Consider the following 14,695-nt stretch of genomic DNA (forward strand, 5'->3'; position numbering starts at 1 on the left):
GGCACGGTAATTGAAGCAGAGTGCCGTTCACGGCATATTTCCAACAGCCATTGGATTCTCATCAAAATTGTCTAAGAATACATCGCGTGCATATAGAAATATAACTTATTCAACGGAACTTTTAAAAAAAAAAAACGTCATATTTTTTGCAGTCATGCAGTTAATTTGGTTCGTGCTCAACGATTTCTTTTCAAAGCAGTAGTCAAATACATCCTGCAATTTCCCCCGACATGTACAGTAAGTATTGAATGTTCTTCTTCCATTGCATTTATATCTTCTGTCATAAAACCACACAGTGGGCCGTCTCTCCCCCTGGTTTGTTGTGCTCGCTACCACAGCAACATATGGTCGCCATGGAGACGCAGCACCGCGGGACTACTCATTCGCTCGGTGTCGTCCGAGCATTCCACCATAAAACAAGCTATTCTCCCTTCGGCAAAGCATGCTAGGCACGTCAATATCATCGGAAACTTTCATCATGAAGACAAAACGGAGTTCATGCATAAGCTGAGCCGAGGGCAGGGCGGCCAAATGGGCTCCACGGAGCGGAAGTACGAGCTGTGTGGGCCTTTACTGCCGAGGAGGCACCCCTTATTGAAGACCAGTGCAGAGATAGTGGGTGAAGCCAGAAGGATTCTCCGAGCTCAGTCCACCCAGAGACCTTACACCCCGAGAGATGCACACAGGCAGTTGTTTGCGAGAAGTTCCGTTCGTGCAGACCACAGCAGCAGACCTTCTTCATCTTTCAGGTATGTCTTATTTCTGTCTTCAAATCTAGCTTATGAGGCTTGTTTACACCATTTTTTTTTTTTTTTTTGAAAACTCAACAGTCTTCACGCACATCATTTTGATGTCGGAGACTCCCGGCCAAGTTCGGGGACTCGCCTATCTCCGCTGGAGCATGTGAGTAACCGCTGACCTCATCAATGAATAATGCAACAGGTACGGGAGAAGTGTCATGACCATCTACCGCTGCCTCAAGCACCGGCCATTTGATACGATCCAAAAAAATAAATAAAAATCAATCGGGTTCTGTTCTAGCTTTTAGACTTTGAGCTAGCTTCTAAATTGAAAACCATGAACTAGAACTAACAGCCTGAAACGTATCAGGCAAAATCTTGAATCCAAATAAATCCTGACATGACCATGACTGCGTGTCGTTTCCATGTCAGAAGACAAGGATTGCAACTCCCGCCAATGACGACTTTTCCAAATCATCTCCCAAACCTCCCGCTGACCCACTGGACCCAAAGAGGACGCCAGCTCGAACACGGGGGCGTCTCCTCAGGGCGCCGTCTCTCTCCGCGTTACCTCCTTTAGCGGCGCACGCAGATGGTGAGGAACAACTTTGACCTCAATTTACATTCTCTGCTCTACTTTGCTCATGACGGACGGCTTTTTCCTCTGTGTTTGCCTCCTCGCAAGAACGATTACATCAAAACCCGGCGAGAAAGCTGCCGCCGGACCAGGCTTTTGTCTCCGGAGACCATAAAGAGGTCTTTGGCGTGCCTCGCTTAACTTCGCCCCGTAGAAGTCAGAGCGAAAGGTATTCTCGCTTTCTCCGCTTCCATCAATGTGACATCCCATAATGAACACAAGATTTACTGGCAGCTATTACTAGAGGCCTAGAAATTTCCGCCACAAATCTCATCAGTTGTGTCAGGGCCTAGGGGACGTAACTCTCTCGTTCGGATCCGTCCCCGTATCGATTGCGAGCCAGGTGGGAGTCGTAACAATAAAACACATTTTTATATGAAAGCTCAGAACATCGCCTGCAGCGCAAAAACGATGCGGCGAGCTTACCGAAATCGGCCCGACTCGATTCAAGATTGAAACCTTCTCGCCGACCGCTCAGACGATTGAGCCGCCCTAAAGAAGATTTGGAACTTTAAATCATTTGAATCTACGCATCCGTTTTCAATCGAGCTTGTCCCTCGTTAGAGTCGAGGGTGAGCTGGAGCTTATCTCGGCTGACTTCTGGCACCCTGGACTGGACGCCATCCAATCATACAGCCCGGGGTCGGGAATGAGCGAATCTGCTTCCTCGCACGTATCAAGTTTTGAAAGTTTTCTTATCGGAGCGGAGCGCTAATGTCCGTTAATAGACGCAGACAGAAAGCATCCAATAAGAGGTCATTTTATGGCTCCAAATGGCTTGGCTTATTCGATTTAGATGCCCATTTGGGCAAGCCTGGCAGCTCTATGCGTTGTTACTGCAGCCCGCTGTTGCCAGACCCAAGACCGGGGGATGAGGTCATGTCTCTTGAGAATGTCCGTATCGCGCAAAGAGGCCCGGCTGATGGGACTTGTAATTCTATCGCAGACGTGCAAGAATTATTCTTTCTATGGGGTGCAAAAAAAAAAAAATAAAGTGTTCACAAAGTTACTTCCTGCTAAAACTGCCCATAGAATAACAAAGAACAAACAGCCTCTAGCAGACAGCCCACAGAGTTCAGGTCTTACTTCCTGTCTGTTGGAGATTGAGGTCTGAGACCGCTTCGACATAACACACGCGCACGCGCACACACACACACACGCACGCACGCACTCACACTCTCTTCAAACACAAGGTCAGGGCTGAGAAACTGCCAACAACCTCGAGAAGACTTTAGTGTTGCACATGTGGTGCAACAGCGACACCAAGTGGCAGCATTTAAAATCGACTCATCAAGTTCAATATATATTTCAAATTATTTAAATGACTCTTAACACATTTTGTGTGTTTTCCCCGGTGCAAGCAGCAGACTATCGCAGTCCAGCGTCGGAAGCGACGAGGTCAGAGCAGGACAACGAACAGGTCTTTTATTTATATTTTAGGACACTGACCTTTTGAACCGAGCAGACTTGCGCCATTTTCACCAATGGGCCCTCTCTCTCTCTCTCTTTCTCTCGCATCAGATTTGTGCGGGAATGGAAAGAACAACACAAACGCAGGTGCAGACTGGGATACGATAGCGCCTCTTCTCCAGCAGCTAAAGGCAGCGGCGGCTGCGGGCGGTAAGAACAACACAAAAAAATAGTCAATGGGATGACATGCGTTGGGTTTGACCAGGAAGTTATTATGTTTGAGTCATGGGGAAAAACTCATTTTCAAAGTTCCATATTCAATATTTATTTTGGCCTTGGGTGTTCCTGCGTAGAAAAATTGCATGCAAGGTGTTGAGGGTGCGCCAAGCCCTGGTTTGGCTGCCGGGAACGTTTATGATTTGATTGCGAAAAAACAAGGAACGGACTCCACCCTTTCGCTTTCCTCTGCATCCAGATTGGAGCCGTGCCATTGTGCCGTGCCGCTTAGCCTTGGGAAGTTTCCTCGCAAAGGGAGGATGTTATTTTACGGCTAATGGTTCATTGATGAGGCCTGTACGTGGACTCGGGTCTGTAAAGTGCGTGACAATCTTTTTTTTTTTTTACATTCCTCCAGGTGGCCACGAGGCTTCACCGGAACATCTGTGTGATTTATGCGGCGCTCTCCACGATGCCCTGGCAGCGGCGGGCATGCTGGGCCCTCAGCGTTGTAAGAGGCGCTCGTCGATACTACGAACGCTCTTCCAACTTATCGACGTCAACTCCCCGCGCCTTCACATGCACGTCGCCGAGCTGTGTCTCGCTGTGAGTCTTAACCGCCGACGTGTCCCTTCCAATAAATGAAATGACTTCTTGTTTTGTTTTGTTTTTTCTTCCCAGTTACATGTCAGCGGGAACAACCTACTCAACATCTGCAAGCTCGTCTTCCAGATCAGTCGTAGTGAAGCTAACGACGTCCTATTCCAGAATAACTCAATCCTAGGTGAACTTTCCTCACGGAGGATCAGCAAATTTCCAAAAGCCGTACCTCGAAGGGTCTCTTTTCTTCCGTCTAGACTCGCTGGTCGAGCTGCTGCTTCGTGAGGATGCGACGACGTGCGGCGAAGCGCTGTTTTACGGCGCCGGCACGCTCAAATTTCTCTCGGGAAACGTCGCCGTGGTCCAGCTCCTGTTGGAAAAGAATTTCATGAGCGCGACTGGCCATTTTATCCAGAAACTCTGCGGGGTGGATGACGCCCATCTCACCATTGTCGGACACATCCTTGTACAGGTGATCACGGAATTATTTTCTTCGTGATCAAATCGCTAACATTCTTATTGTTAACCTTTTCCTCTTCTGGCCGACTGACGTCTTCAGCTAACCGCCACCCTGCGAAACCTGGCCGACCACGCCGAGGCCCGCCCCCTCTTTGTCTCCCACTCCTTAATGTCGGAGCTCTGCTCGGTTCTGCAACGCTATCGTGAGGACCAAGACGTGTGCACCAACGTTTCTCGAATCTACAGGTAAGCTTTAAAAAAAGACGCTGGTTCATGAACCGGGCCTAAGTTTAAGTCTCCGCCTCCTTAGTAAACTCTCCTCGTATGCCGAGTGCCGCGTGGCTCTGGAGCAGACCCCCGAGTGCTACCAACTATTTTTAGAACTCCTGAGCAAACACCACCAAAAACAGGTGAGTCAGTGGGTGTCCTCTGTAGGTTCAGCGTCAACACATGAGTTCACATCGCATTTGCAGGCCGTTACATCTGTGTGTGTGTGTGTGTTGTGCCCTTTTGCCGCTTTGTAATGTGTGTGTCGACATGTAATAATTCCCAGATCAGATAGGATGACTCAGCCGAAATAACACTTGAGTGGAAAACCGAACCCAGACAAAGGTGAGCTACAGTTGAGACCAGTCGAGACATGATCCAGAAGGGAGTTAAGGAATAAGAATAGAACAAACGAGCGCCGCTTTGGTGTAAGCGCTCAGACGTGACTGATGGGGTGTTAACGTTTACACCCACACACACACACACAAACACACACTCCTGAAAGGACAGTCCGTCCTGTCCTCATACCTGTGTCGCTGCACGACAGCATGAGACGGCGTTCAAGTGCACCTGCTCGTGATGTAAGCGACGCCGAGGCACTAGCGGGAGTGCGGGCCGTTATCGGCCCCCTCCTTTGGGAGGTGTGAGAAAACTCTTTGACACCTGCTGACACCTGAGCGCAAGGAAAGGAAGGCGACAAAAAGTGCTTCTTGACTCACTTTCTCACTATCGTCTATTTCTATTCTCACTTGTCCTCGTAAGGGTCACAGGAGAAAAAAAAAAAAAAAAGAACAGAAAGTACGACTTGAGTTTTTAAGAAGAATGTTCCAAAACATCACACTCCATTACCTCGCTCCCACAGGACCTGGTCGTGCGTCTGCTCTTCACGCTAGGCAATCTGACGGCCAAGAGTGACAAGGCCCGCCAACGGCTCTTCCGCTGCGAGGAGTCGCTGGACACCCTCCTGCGGCTGTACGATGACTACCAGCTGAGGGAGGAGGAGGAGGAGTCGCCGCCTCCGGCCAGCCGGCGGGAGGCCGAGGACGTGCTGGTGAAGCTGGTCCGGGTTCTGGCCAACATGTGCATCCATGAGGTCGTGGGCGCCGCGCTGGCCAGCAGCACCACCTGCGTCCAGCTGCTGATGGAGACACTGGGTGAGAAAACAGAGGTAGTGTCAAGATTAGGATGTTCTTCTCAAACAATTACTGTGTGTGTCACAGAGCTGAGGTCGGTGGCGGAGAGCGAGGAGCTGACGGCCAACGTGGCAGCCGCCATCAACAATTTGACCTTCTACCGCAAAGAAAGCGCCGTGCTGAGACGCAGCCAGCTGGCCATCGCCCAGCGTAAGAAGAACAACTCAAAAGAATGAAGACAAAATGCAAAAAGAATCATTCTTTGCCACTTTGTCGTCATTCAAGTGATGCTCAAGTTGGTGCTCAGCTCCAACATGACTGCCGTGCTTGAGGCCACGCGTGTCTACGGGAACTTGTCCCAGTCCAAAGACGTGCGGGACTTTATCATGCAGAACAAAGGTTCATAATCCACCACACTAATCAATACAGTGGTACCTTGACGTACAAGAAGGCCAAGTCACTCAGGTCCAAGATGGCCACGTCAAGTGTTACAATCACATTTTGGTCTTATTTGAGCTGTAAACATGGCCGCTGACCTCACCTTCTCAGTCCATAGGTTTATGGTCACGCTGTTGGACTCCAAGAACCCGGACGTGTGCTTCTCGGCTTGCGGGGTCCTCACCAACCTGGCACTTGACCCTCCAAACAGAGCCAGTCTCTCCCTCGAGGGGACCGCAATCAAGTTAGCATTTAAGTAGCCCGCCATTTTGTGTGGTCCAATCGGAGCCAACTTCAGTGCCCAAAGTTTTACATTCTCAACAATTCTTAACTTTAAAAAGGCACTATCAATTTCAATAGTATGCAAAAAAGTTATATCACCTCAACGTACATGTTTTATATAACCCTATGTACTATATAATCTTAAATTACGAGGGTAGCGTAGGGGATGCTAACTTGTTTCGCCGCCATTGGTCTGCTACGGATCGCCGAAGAGGACAAACATAGGAAATCGCAGAGTTAATACTACAGCGTGTGTCAAAATATTTTTTATGCGTTTATGGTAAATTTAGAAATAGTTAGTGATTTTATGACATTACATTGTGGTTGTCTGTTATCTGTTTTATAAAGCACGCGATTTGAATATAGGTCATTGCAGTCTATTAGTTTACCACTAGATAGCGCTCAATATAATACACATAATACATTTAATGATGCACTTGCAAATTTGTCAAATTCTTCATCTTAGAATATATGCAACATTTTTTTTAAAGCAATAAATCTGACAATTTGTGTTTTTGTACCAGGTTGACGGACTGCCTGAGAGATCTGGGAGCAGGTGACTGGCAGCTGTCAGCTCAGCTTTGTCAGGCCTTGTGGAACATGAGCGGTGGAGGCGGACCTGAGAAGCTGCTGGAGGCACAAGAGAGCGAGTCGTTGTTGGAAATCCTCACGTCCTATTTGGGTCGGTTGCATCTTGGAAAAGATGGGGAAAAGTTTCTTGGACTCCTATGATGCACAACCTCACTCTTTTTTTTTTTTTTTCATCTCCCCTTCCATTCAGATGAGAACGAGATCTTCAAGTGGACAGAAGATGAGGACTACCACAGGGCATTGTGGGAAATGGAGTTCAAACCCGTTGGCCAGAAACTCTATCATACCTGGTCAATGAAATGTAAATAATATATATATTTATATTCCATACACAACAATTGTGAAAGTTTTTATTGTGCTATTGACTTTTTGAATCCCACCATCACGTGACTGTTTTAAAGCACTTTAAAGTCCAGCCTCACATATCTTTACAACACTTTTTGCACAATTATATCATTTTGTTTGATGAGTCGCCTCGGTCGCAAACATTTTATGAAATGTGTTCAACCAATATAAAGCACAGACAAAGCAAGAAATGTTGTCGCCTCTCAAAGTCTTTATTATTATCATCATCAGTATTCATATTACACAGACACGGGGGCCAGGCAGTGCTTACAAGTCGCCAAAAAAAGTACAGCATTTTCAAAGTCACATGGTTGTTACATCAACACAAAGCAGGAACAGCACTTCATGGATCAGGATTAAAGAAACCAACAACCTCATTAAAACCTTACTCGGAATATAAAGTATTAGCTGGCTGATTTTTTTTTTTTTTTTAATTAGAAGTGAAGGCATTTTGGGGAGGGATGGTTGTGCTGGTGATGATGTCATAATGTTCAATAGGGGAGGCCTTCAAATTGAATTTAGTAGATTAGACCATTTATTTATTTTTTTTTAAATTTCCCAGCGAGTTGTAACAAAGAGGCAAGCAGATGAGCTCCTCTGGTTCAAAAGATATACTGGGCTGTTGCTAATGGGTGTTAGCGTGCTGTCCTGCATAGACTCAAGATAACCAAATAATTTTAGAATAAGAACGCTACAAATGATACACAACAATTCAATATCATAGTTTTGTTTTTGTTTTTTTATCCATGATTTTTAATAGATTTTTAATTTAAAAAAAAAAAAAAAAAAGAAAAAGTCAGTAACTGACGTCAGTCAGAAGTTTTTGGAAAAAAAATAATAATTCTTTCATTTTTCTTCCGACTCACTTCCAATGGTACCATTCTTTTTGTCGAAAAACCTCCCAGCCATCACTATCTTTAATCTGCACTCACAATTAGAATGCGGTACTTGACTGCTTCTTACTCAACATAACTGTTTCATGAAAACAAAAGCTGTTTTTATTTGATATATATATTTTTTTTTTTTGCACTAAGTAGGCTTGAATAAGCACAGCTACAACCGTTTGCGAGCGCAAATCAGTCTGATGGCGGGCCCGTGTCATCCCCTTAGCAAACGGGGACAAACGTGGCCGCCCAGGGAGGGGAAGCTCACGAAAGAGCATCTTTTCAAAAGTTGCTCTCTGCCAAAAAAAAAAAAAAAAAAACACTCATGTCCACCAAAATGATTTGGTGATACTGTGGTACATTAACTTCTGAGAGCTAACTTGCAATTTAAGTAGCAATTGTAACAAATGAAGAAAGGGTACCACTGTCCATGCCTTTTTTTTTTTTTTTTGCACAGAGAGAAAACATTTTATGGAGATAAGAGAAGAGGTATTTATTATACTGGTAAAATTCACAGCCTTCCAAATAGGGGCGACCAGGCAGCCGGGATAATGCGGAAGACAGCTTAGCAGTGTGTGTGTCAGTGTGTGTGTGTCTGTGTGTGTGTGTGTGTGTATATATGTGTGAGTGTCTATGTGTGTTAGCTATTCCTCCCAGACCAAGCCCATAACAGAGCCCCCGATGAAGCCCCCCTCGAGACGCTCATTCTTTCAGTCTAAACAGCTATAACAAAAAAAAAATGATGATGTCATCGCTGACATGTTAAACAAGGTACATCAAAATAACAGAGCTACAGCAGAAGCAAGAAGTCGCCTTCGTAGTGCCTCGCCTTTTTTTTTGACACGTGAAATTTTAAAAAACTATTTTTTTTTCTTTTTTTTAAACAGCCACGCACGCACACGCACACAAACTCAAATAGGGCTCAGTGTTCTATGAGTTTGCAAACACACTCCTTGAATTAGCTTACACGGACATTTGGGGATATTGCAGTGGATGGAGAACTTTTTTTTTCTATTTTTTGGGTGGGGATGGGGGGGGGGGGGAGTAAATAAGACCCCCTTGTCCCTGCTGAATATAACACTGGGAACAGCAGCAGCATCATTATCGTCGTTATTGATACGCAAACGCTGGGGAGTTCAGGCACCCAAAAATATGATTGAAATTAAAACGGGGGGGGGGGGAACAGTGATCACGAAAATGAATTGAAATTGAATCAAGGGGGTGTTGCTAGAATACTGAAGAAAATCCTGAACAAACTGCTTTTTTTTAAGCCCAATGCTGCCTACTTGTGGTCATTTTTGGCACTGCAGGCTAAAAAAAAAAAAAAAGAAAGAAAAAAAAAGAAAACTTGCTTCTTTGTTCTGATCTTCCACTCAGCCCCCCCGGAAATGTTCTCTTGAAATGTCCCAACAATGACACGTGATAAAAAAAAAAAAACTGAATATAACAAAAAAAAGAAGAAGCACTTCATGTCATGTAGCGAGTGATGGCTCTCAGAGCGTATAAAAGTTCAGCTTGCATTCGCGCTTCCATAAGAAGCAGATTAACGTGGACCTGCAGGTGAGAAGAAAGAAACCTTTAGTGACATTCCAAAAAAAAAATAAAAAACATTTCGCTGCATGAGAAAAAGAGGACCGACCTTCTCAGAGTGCTGGAACTGCCTCCAGAAGCTCTCGTACATTCGTTTGGTAGTCTTCTCGGGATTGCACACCATAGTTTTGATGTAGATCTTAAAGCTGCGGTCCAGCAGCTGGTTGATCTCGCCGTAGTCATAATCATCATACCTGACACATACGATGCTTTGGTGAGTCTTCTGTTTTTTTTTTTGGGCCTTTCTTCAAGATGTTAGCGGCCTAACCTGATGCCGAACATGCAGTGTATGTAGTTCCAGATGGCCCTGCGCAGCATGCTGGTGTCCACATCCTTGTGTGTGGCCATGGTGTTGTACGTCAAGTTGCACGCCATCTGGAACTTCTCGTCCAGCATCTGACCCACGTCTGGATAGAGACGGTTCACCAGAGAGTAGCCGTGGTCCTCCCAACTGTAATCCTGCCCCAAAAAAAATATAAAATACTACATTAAAACGGGCTCGCTCATTATTTGAAGTGTTGCCAGTGTACCTGCACTCTGAAAGTGGGCACGTGCTCGCCCCTCCTGGAGAAGTCCTTGTAACCGTAGCTGGGGTCTTCAAAGTGTCGCGAGATGTCCCGGGAGGGCACCCATTCCTCGTCTTCGGCCGTCACCACCAGCATGCTCTCCGTCTTCTCCCGCTCGAAACGCGTGGCCATCTCCTCCTGGCTGGCCTCTTCGTCATCGCGGCATTCTTGGAGATGTTTCATGCGCTCCATCAACACCTCCACCTCGCCGCCGCAAACCTCCTGGAGGAATTTAAGGAAGAGGGTTTGTGATAAGATTTGATGGACGTTTACAGAAGCAAATATGACAACAAACCTGGCTGCCGAACGGACTGTCGTGATGGTTGTTGCCGTTGGCGATGTCGCACACGCAGTAGTGGCCGAGCGAGGGCGGGCGGAAGGTGTGGCCGCCGTCGCAGTGGATCTCGGGCATGATCCCGCAGCCGAAAGTGAAGGAAGCCAGCGAGTGATAGTGCGTGAGGAGGACCACGGCGTGGATGAGCTCGGCCAGCGACCAGCTGTGTTCCTCGGCCTTCAGGAGACCCTATGAAAAAAAAAAAGCGGAGCAGGTCAGTTGACTCTACCTCAGCTGTTGCGCAACGCTCTTAACACCTCGAGTTTCTCACCTCGATGTGCTCCTTGGTGAGCAGCCACGGCCGATGGGCTAAGATTTTGTTGAGTTCGCCCAGCTGCTGAAGTTTTCGCGGGGCGCCGTTCAGACCGTTGAGCCACTTGGGGTCGCCGCCTACCTGGAGGAAGTCGTTGACGTGCAGGTTGACCAGATAGGAGCACTGATGGCGAGCCGCCGCCTGGACGCGGGGATCACAACGGTGAGATACGAGGCCCAAAAAAAAAAACAAAAAACGTCCATTTCGGGGGGTCGCTACCATGATGCCGATGTAGTGGCGGTAGTGCAGCGACAGCGGCCCGTCCATCTGCAGCAGGTAGTGCTGCGTGCGCAGGAAGCTCTCCAGGTACTGCGGGTGGAAGCCCATCACCAGCGAGATGTTGTCCAGGCGACCGAGGGCTGCGAACGCATCCTCAAATATCGACTGTGTCCTGGTGTCCACTTTACTGACTTGAAGAATCTTAAAATGGAAAAATCATCTTAGGTTTGCTTTTTTTTTTTCGGGATATTACTGGCAGCATTTAAAGGGATTTCCCGTACCTCTTTCTCAGGGATAAATCTACTCGGCCCGTTCCCCAGGGGTCTTGGGATTCGCACTCCCAGGTCCTTCAAGACAAAAAAAAGGGGAAATCGTCTTTTAGAAATGCAACATTTCCACAAGTATGGACAGCACAATATCTGAATATGAAACATTTAATAGTGACAACAGTCTTTGTAAGACCTTCTAAGCAAATATCCTTTTTGGACATAATTAAAGGCCTTCATGGTGAAAAGTCCGTTTTGAGGAGAGAATCAGCAAGCGTGACACATTGCATAGTTGTTAAATGTGACATTTTTTATGGATAATTATGGCTTGGGTGATATAATATTAGTTTTTGAGGACAGTGTCGGTAAACATGACGCGTTTTATGGCAATATAATGAACATCGTTAAGTGACATTTTAAGGGGAATTAAAGCGGTGATGCAATAATGGAGTTTTTTATGGGCCGGTTTAATTTGATTGTCTAAAAGGGATGTGAATTAACCTAAAAAGAAAAGAAAGTGTTTTTTTTCTGGACATGTCCATCAATAGGTTGTGATGAATGAGTTGAGTAACAAATGACTTAATTAGTAAAACGAAATCATTTGAGATCATCCATTTCAAAAAACTAAAGTGACAAAAATGTGGGTTGGGGGGGTGTCTTGAAAAACATTCCCCCCCCCCCGCCCCCCTAAACTTGACAGAAAAACAAGTCCGGACAAAAGACTGCACTGCAGCTCATTCAGTCGAAGGAAAAAAAAAAAAAATCGTCCAAAAGCAAATATCAATTGACATTCATTTATCACAAAACCAAATACTCGAATGTTTGCTCGAAGCTGCACTAATATCGATTAATTTCAATCTATATATATTTTTTACCTTTTTCCCGAGCCGTTCACAATGGGCACATATCTTAAACAAGTGTGTCACGGCGAAAGAACAATTCTCCACGTTCTCCGATGGTGACACGGCGTGCCTCATCTCTCGTCCTCCCCGCACTTGGCAGCTTTTGGATCGGGTTGGAAAGCTCCGCAAACCGTCCTCCCCGTTCTTTGTTCCCCGGGAGGCTGCTGTGCTCCGCTCTCGTCAGCTGTTGCGAGCCCGACAAGCAGCCAAGTCACTCCGGCTGCTCCATTTACTTGCCCCCGCCCCACGCTCATACTTTCGGTAAATAAGCCTAGAGCGCTTGAGCGACGACTGGGTGAGCCAATCGCGAAGCGTAAACACGTACAGCCGACCAATAGCAACGATCGAGAGGCGAGGAGGCGGAGCTAAGCGTGAGGAAAGAGGAAGGAGGGGGGCAAAACGTGAGCGGAAAAGCCAATCCCCCTTTTTTTGCTTTAAGAAAACATCGCCACATCTTTCTCTGCTTCTTTTGTTCGCTTGTGATTAAATGATCAATCCTTTCTGTATGCTAAAATACCGTGGCTATTCATTAAAAGTGATACAATGCACATCTAAATCAAGGTAAACCAATCAGTTGATCATTTGTTCTTTCTGTTTTCAAAAGCAATCAAAACATGCAGACTTCAAGAAGGTTCAGAAGATTTTTAACATAAAAAAAAATAACTACATAGGCTACTGTGATTAGATTTCTTTCCTCCTAGTGCAGAGGGGTCTCGTGCATGAAAAAAAAATGGCATTCAAGGATGGCACAAAACTGCAGAACAGAAAAACCATCAAAGTGCAACAACTCATTTTAAAAATCATCATGCCGTTCCAAATGCACATGATTAGTTTGAAGCATATTGTAGAACAGAGAAAAAGTCCGCCATCTAGTAGTGAATGGTGATATTACACCTATTCACTGAGCTATTTCTGTCATTTCTTTTTCATGATTCTTGGCTGGATTTAAAAACCCAAATGTTTTTGCTAATGTCATGTGCTTACTTTCAAAAGAAACTGGTCAGTCTGTGAACCCTTCACATGCATGCGCTTGGGTTGAATTAAGATCATAATCTCATCTGAAAGGATGACGAGGTCTTGCGGGCCCTTGAAACGGGGGGGGGGAGGGCTTTTATCGGTGCAGGCTCTCAGACCACAGATAATAATGTGATCCCTCCACTAATCAAGGCGTCTGAAGGACTCCCTTCAGAGGCAAAGGACAGGAGAGGAAAAAAAAAAAGAAGGGAGGGGGGGGTTAAAGATAAGGAGGACAGCTCTTATGGCTTTGTTTATCCCAGCCTGACAATAACACGTTCACTTGCGTGCCACATTACGGTCACTTCTTGCTTCCCATATGTTTAGTAGTGGTAATTGTACTAACTATCCAATTGACCATCTGTTTGGCTCATCTTTGCAAGAAAAACTACTAGCAAGCTGAATTTGGTATAGTGACTGAGCCCAACCCCCCCCCCCGCCCCCCCTTTTCTGTGGACTTTGATCAAGAGCCTGTCCAGCCAGTTTGGCAGCCAACTGCACGGCCCCGGCTACATCGCGCAGTATTCAGCAGGTTCATTGTGTGGGTCCAGCCAGCTTCCCTCGCCCACCCTTCTCCCACCTCGGGACCCCCCCTCCTGTTGCCGCCGGCAGGGTGGGGTGCGGGGTAGAGAGGTAAACATGTTCCCAGGGGCTGGAGTCAGCACTCCCGCGGCTCAGCAAAAGCTGCAGAAGCGAGGCCGGTCAGCGTTACGACACGTCGGACCCCCTTTTCACATAAAAGCGCTTATAGGCTAGAAGTGGGGAAGGGGTGGGGGGGTCCTGTTATTGTCACTGTGCACGCACTGATGATCCCGCGGGGGTGAGACTGTTGTTTCAGTGCTTTTCGGCCTCCTCTGTTTCTTCCCGCTGAGGTCGAGATGAACATATCATAGTCTGTTTTAGAGTGCCTCGTTGTCACAGGGCGGGATAAGCCACCAAAGGCAACAGCCAAACGATTAGCTTGCTAGCATACCTCTGCACTGTCATGCTTTTGAAGGCAATTGTTACACAGTGTAGATTGAAATGTTGACTTTTGAGCGTCACATGCACGTGCGAGTGACATTTTAAGGCCGTGGCATTCGTGCCTCGGTCAACAATGCACAATGAAATAGCTAAGTGGCCAGTAAAAATGATGTACGAGGCATAGCACGAGGGCCGGCGCACGCAAATGACAGGATGCAGCTTGTTGATGCAGAGGATGAACTGGAAAATGTCATTTGTCACCAGCTACGTCATTATGCAATTCAAATATAGCACAGAAAAATAAAAATAAATAAATAAAGCATGCTTACTCTTTGGCATCAACTTCTGAATATGCGTTAAAGTTGTGCTACAAAGTTTGAACGTGCACATTTTTGCTGCATAGCGTCACTCTAACGAGGTGCGAAAAGTGACTTTTTATTGTCGGCAGACATATTTGCAATCGTAACACGACGGTTAGCAAACGCCTTGAACCAACAGGGAGGATGACTCGCCCGATAATGAGAAA

The 14,695-nt window shown here is 46.3% G+C and overlaps 2 protein-coding genes and 1 long non-coding RNA gene across 9 annotated transcripts in view; 1 reads left to right on the plus strand and 2 right to left on the minus strand.

Annotated features, from left to right (window-relative positions):
* The window catches only part of LOC147042395 (uncharacterized), a 44,912-nt gene extending 38,538 nt beyond the window's left edge, over positions 1-6,374 (minus strand). For both annotated transcript variants that reach the window (XR_015068859.1, XR_015068858.1), the window contains exons 1-4: positions 6,004-6,374; positions 5,179-5,479; positions 3,833-3,973; positions 2,827-2,988 (exon numbers count right to left, since the gene is read on the minus strand). This is a non-coding gene — a long non-coding RNA (uncharacterized LOC147042395). The remainder of the gene's footprint in view (positions 1-2,826; positions 2,989-3,832; positions 3,974-5,178; positions 5,480-6,003) is intronic.
* armc2 (armadillo repeat containing 2) lies at positions 1-7,670 on the plus strand. 5 transcript variants are annotated; one of them, XM_085937251.1, is made up of 17 exons: positions 1-749; positions 831-903; positions 1,173-1,335; positions 1,426-1,546; positions 2,742-2,797; positions 2,899-2,997; positions 3,422-3,609; positions 3,685-3,787; positions 3,861-4,075; positions 4,163-4,308; positions 4,373-4,472; positions 5,192-5,483; positions 5,550-5,672; positions 5,748-5,861; positions 6,012-6,156; positions 6,707-6,864; positions 6,964-7,670. In XM_085937251.1, exons 1-17 carry the CDS (start codon positions 499-501, stop codon positions 7,080-7,082), a joined length of 2,466 nt encoding a protein of 821 aa, XP_085793377.1. In that variant the 5' UTR covers positions 1-498; the 3' UTR covers positions 7,083-7,670. The 5 variants fall into 5 exon arrangements, with proteins under 5 accessions (XP_085793377.1, XP_085793381.1, XP_085793378.1 ...); XM_085937255.1 differs by having other exon boundaries at positions 6,012-6,144; XM_085937252.1 differs by having other exon boundaries at positions 1,176-1,335.
* The window catches only part of sesn1 (sestrin 1), a 24,106-nt gene continuing 16,720 nt past the window's right edge, over positions 7,310-14,695 (minus strand). Inside the window, exons 1-9 of one of the 2 annotated variants that reach the window (XM_085937259.1) lie at positions 12,166-12,486; positions 11,306-11,371; positions 11,025-11,225; positions 10,764-10,946; positions 10,454-10,681; positions 10,123-10,380; positions 9,861-10,051; positions 9,642-9,786; positions 7,310-9,556 (exon numbers count right to left, since the gene is read on the minus strand). In XM_085937259.1, coding sequence (XP_085793385.1) covers positions 9,470-9,556; positions 9,642-9,786; positions 9,861-10,051; positions 10,123-10,380; positions 10,454-10,681; positions 10,764-10,946; positions 11,025-11,225; positions 11,306-11,371; positions 12,166-12,267 — 1,461 coding nt within the window. In that variant the 5' untranslated portion in view covers positions 12,268-12,486 and the 3' untranslated portion in view covers positions 7,310-9,469. Of the gene's footprint in view, positions 9,557-9,641; positions 9,787-9,860; positions 10,052-10,122; positions 10,381-10,453; positions 10,682-10,763; positions 10,947-11,024; positions 11,226-11,305; positions 11,372-12,165; positions 12,487-14,695 lie in introns of those variants that run through there. The other variant, XM_085937257.1, reaches the window with a different exon arrangement.

Source organism: Syngnathus leptorhynchus, chromosome 18 (genome assembly GCF_054491065.1).
Source record: "Syngnathus leptorhynchus isolate UIUO chromosome 18, UIUO_Slep, whole genome shotgun sequence".
Taxonomy (NCBI): domain Eukaryota; kingdom Metazoa; phylum Chordata; class Actinopteri; order Syngnathiformes; family Syngnathidae; genus Syngnathus; species Syngnathus leptorhynchus.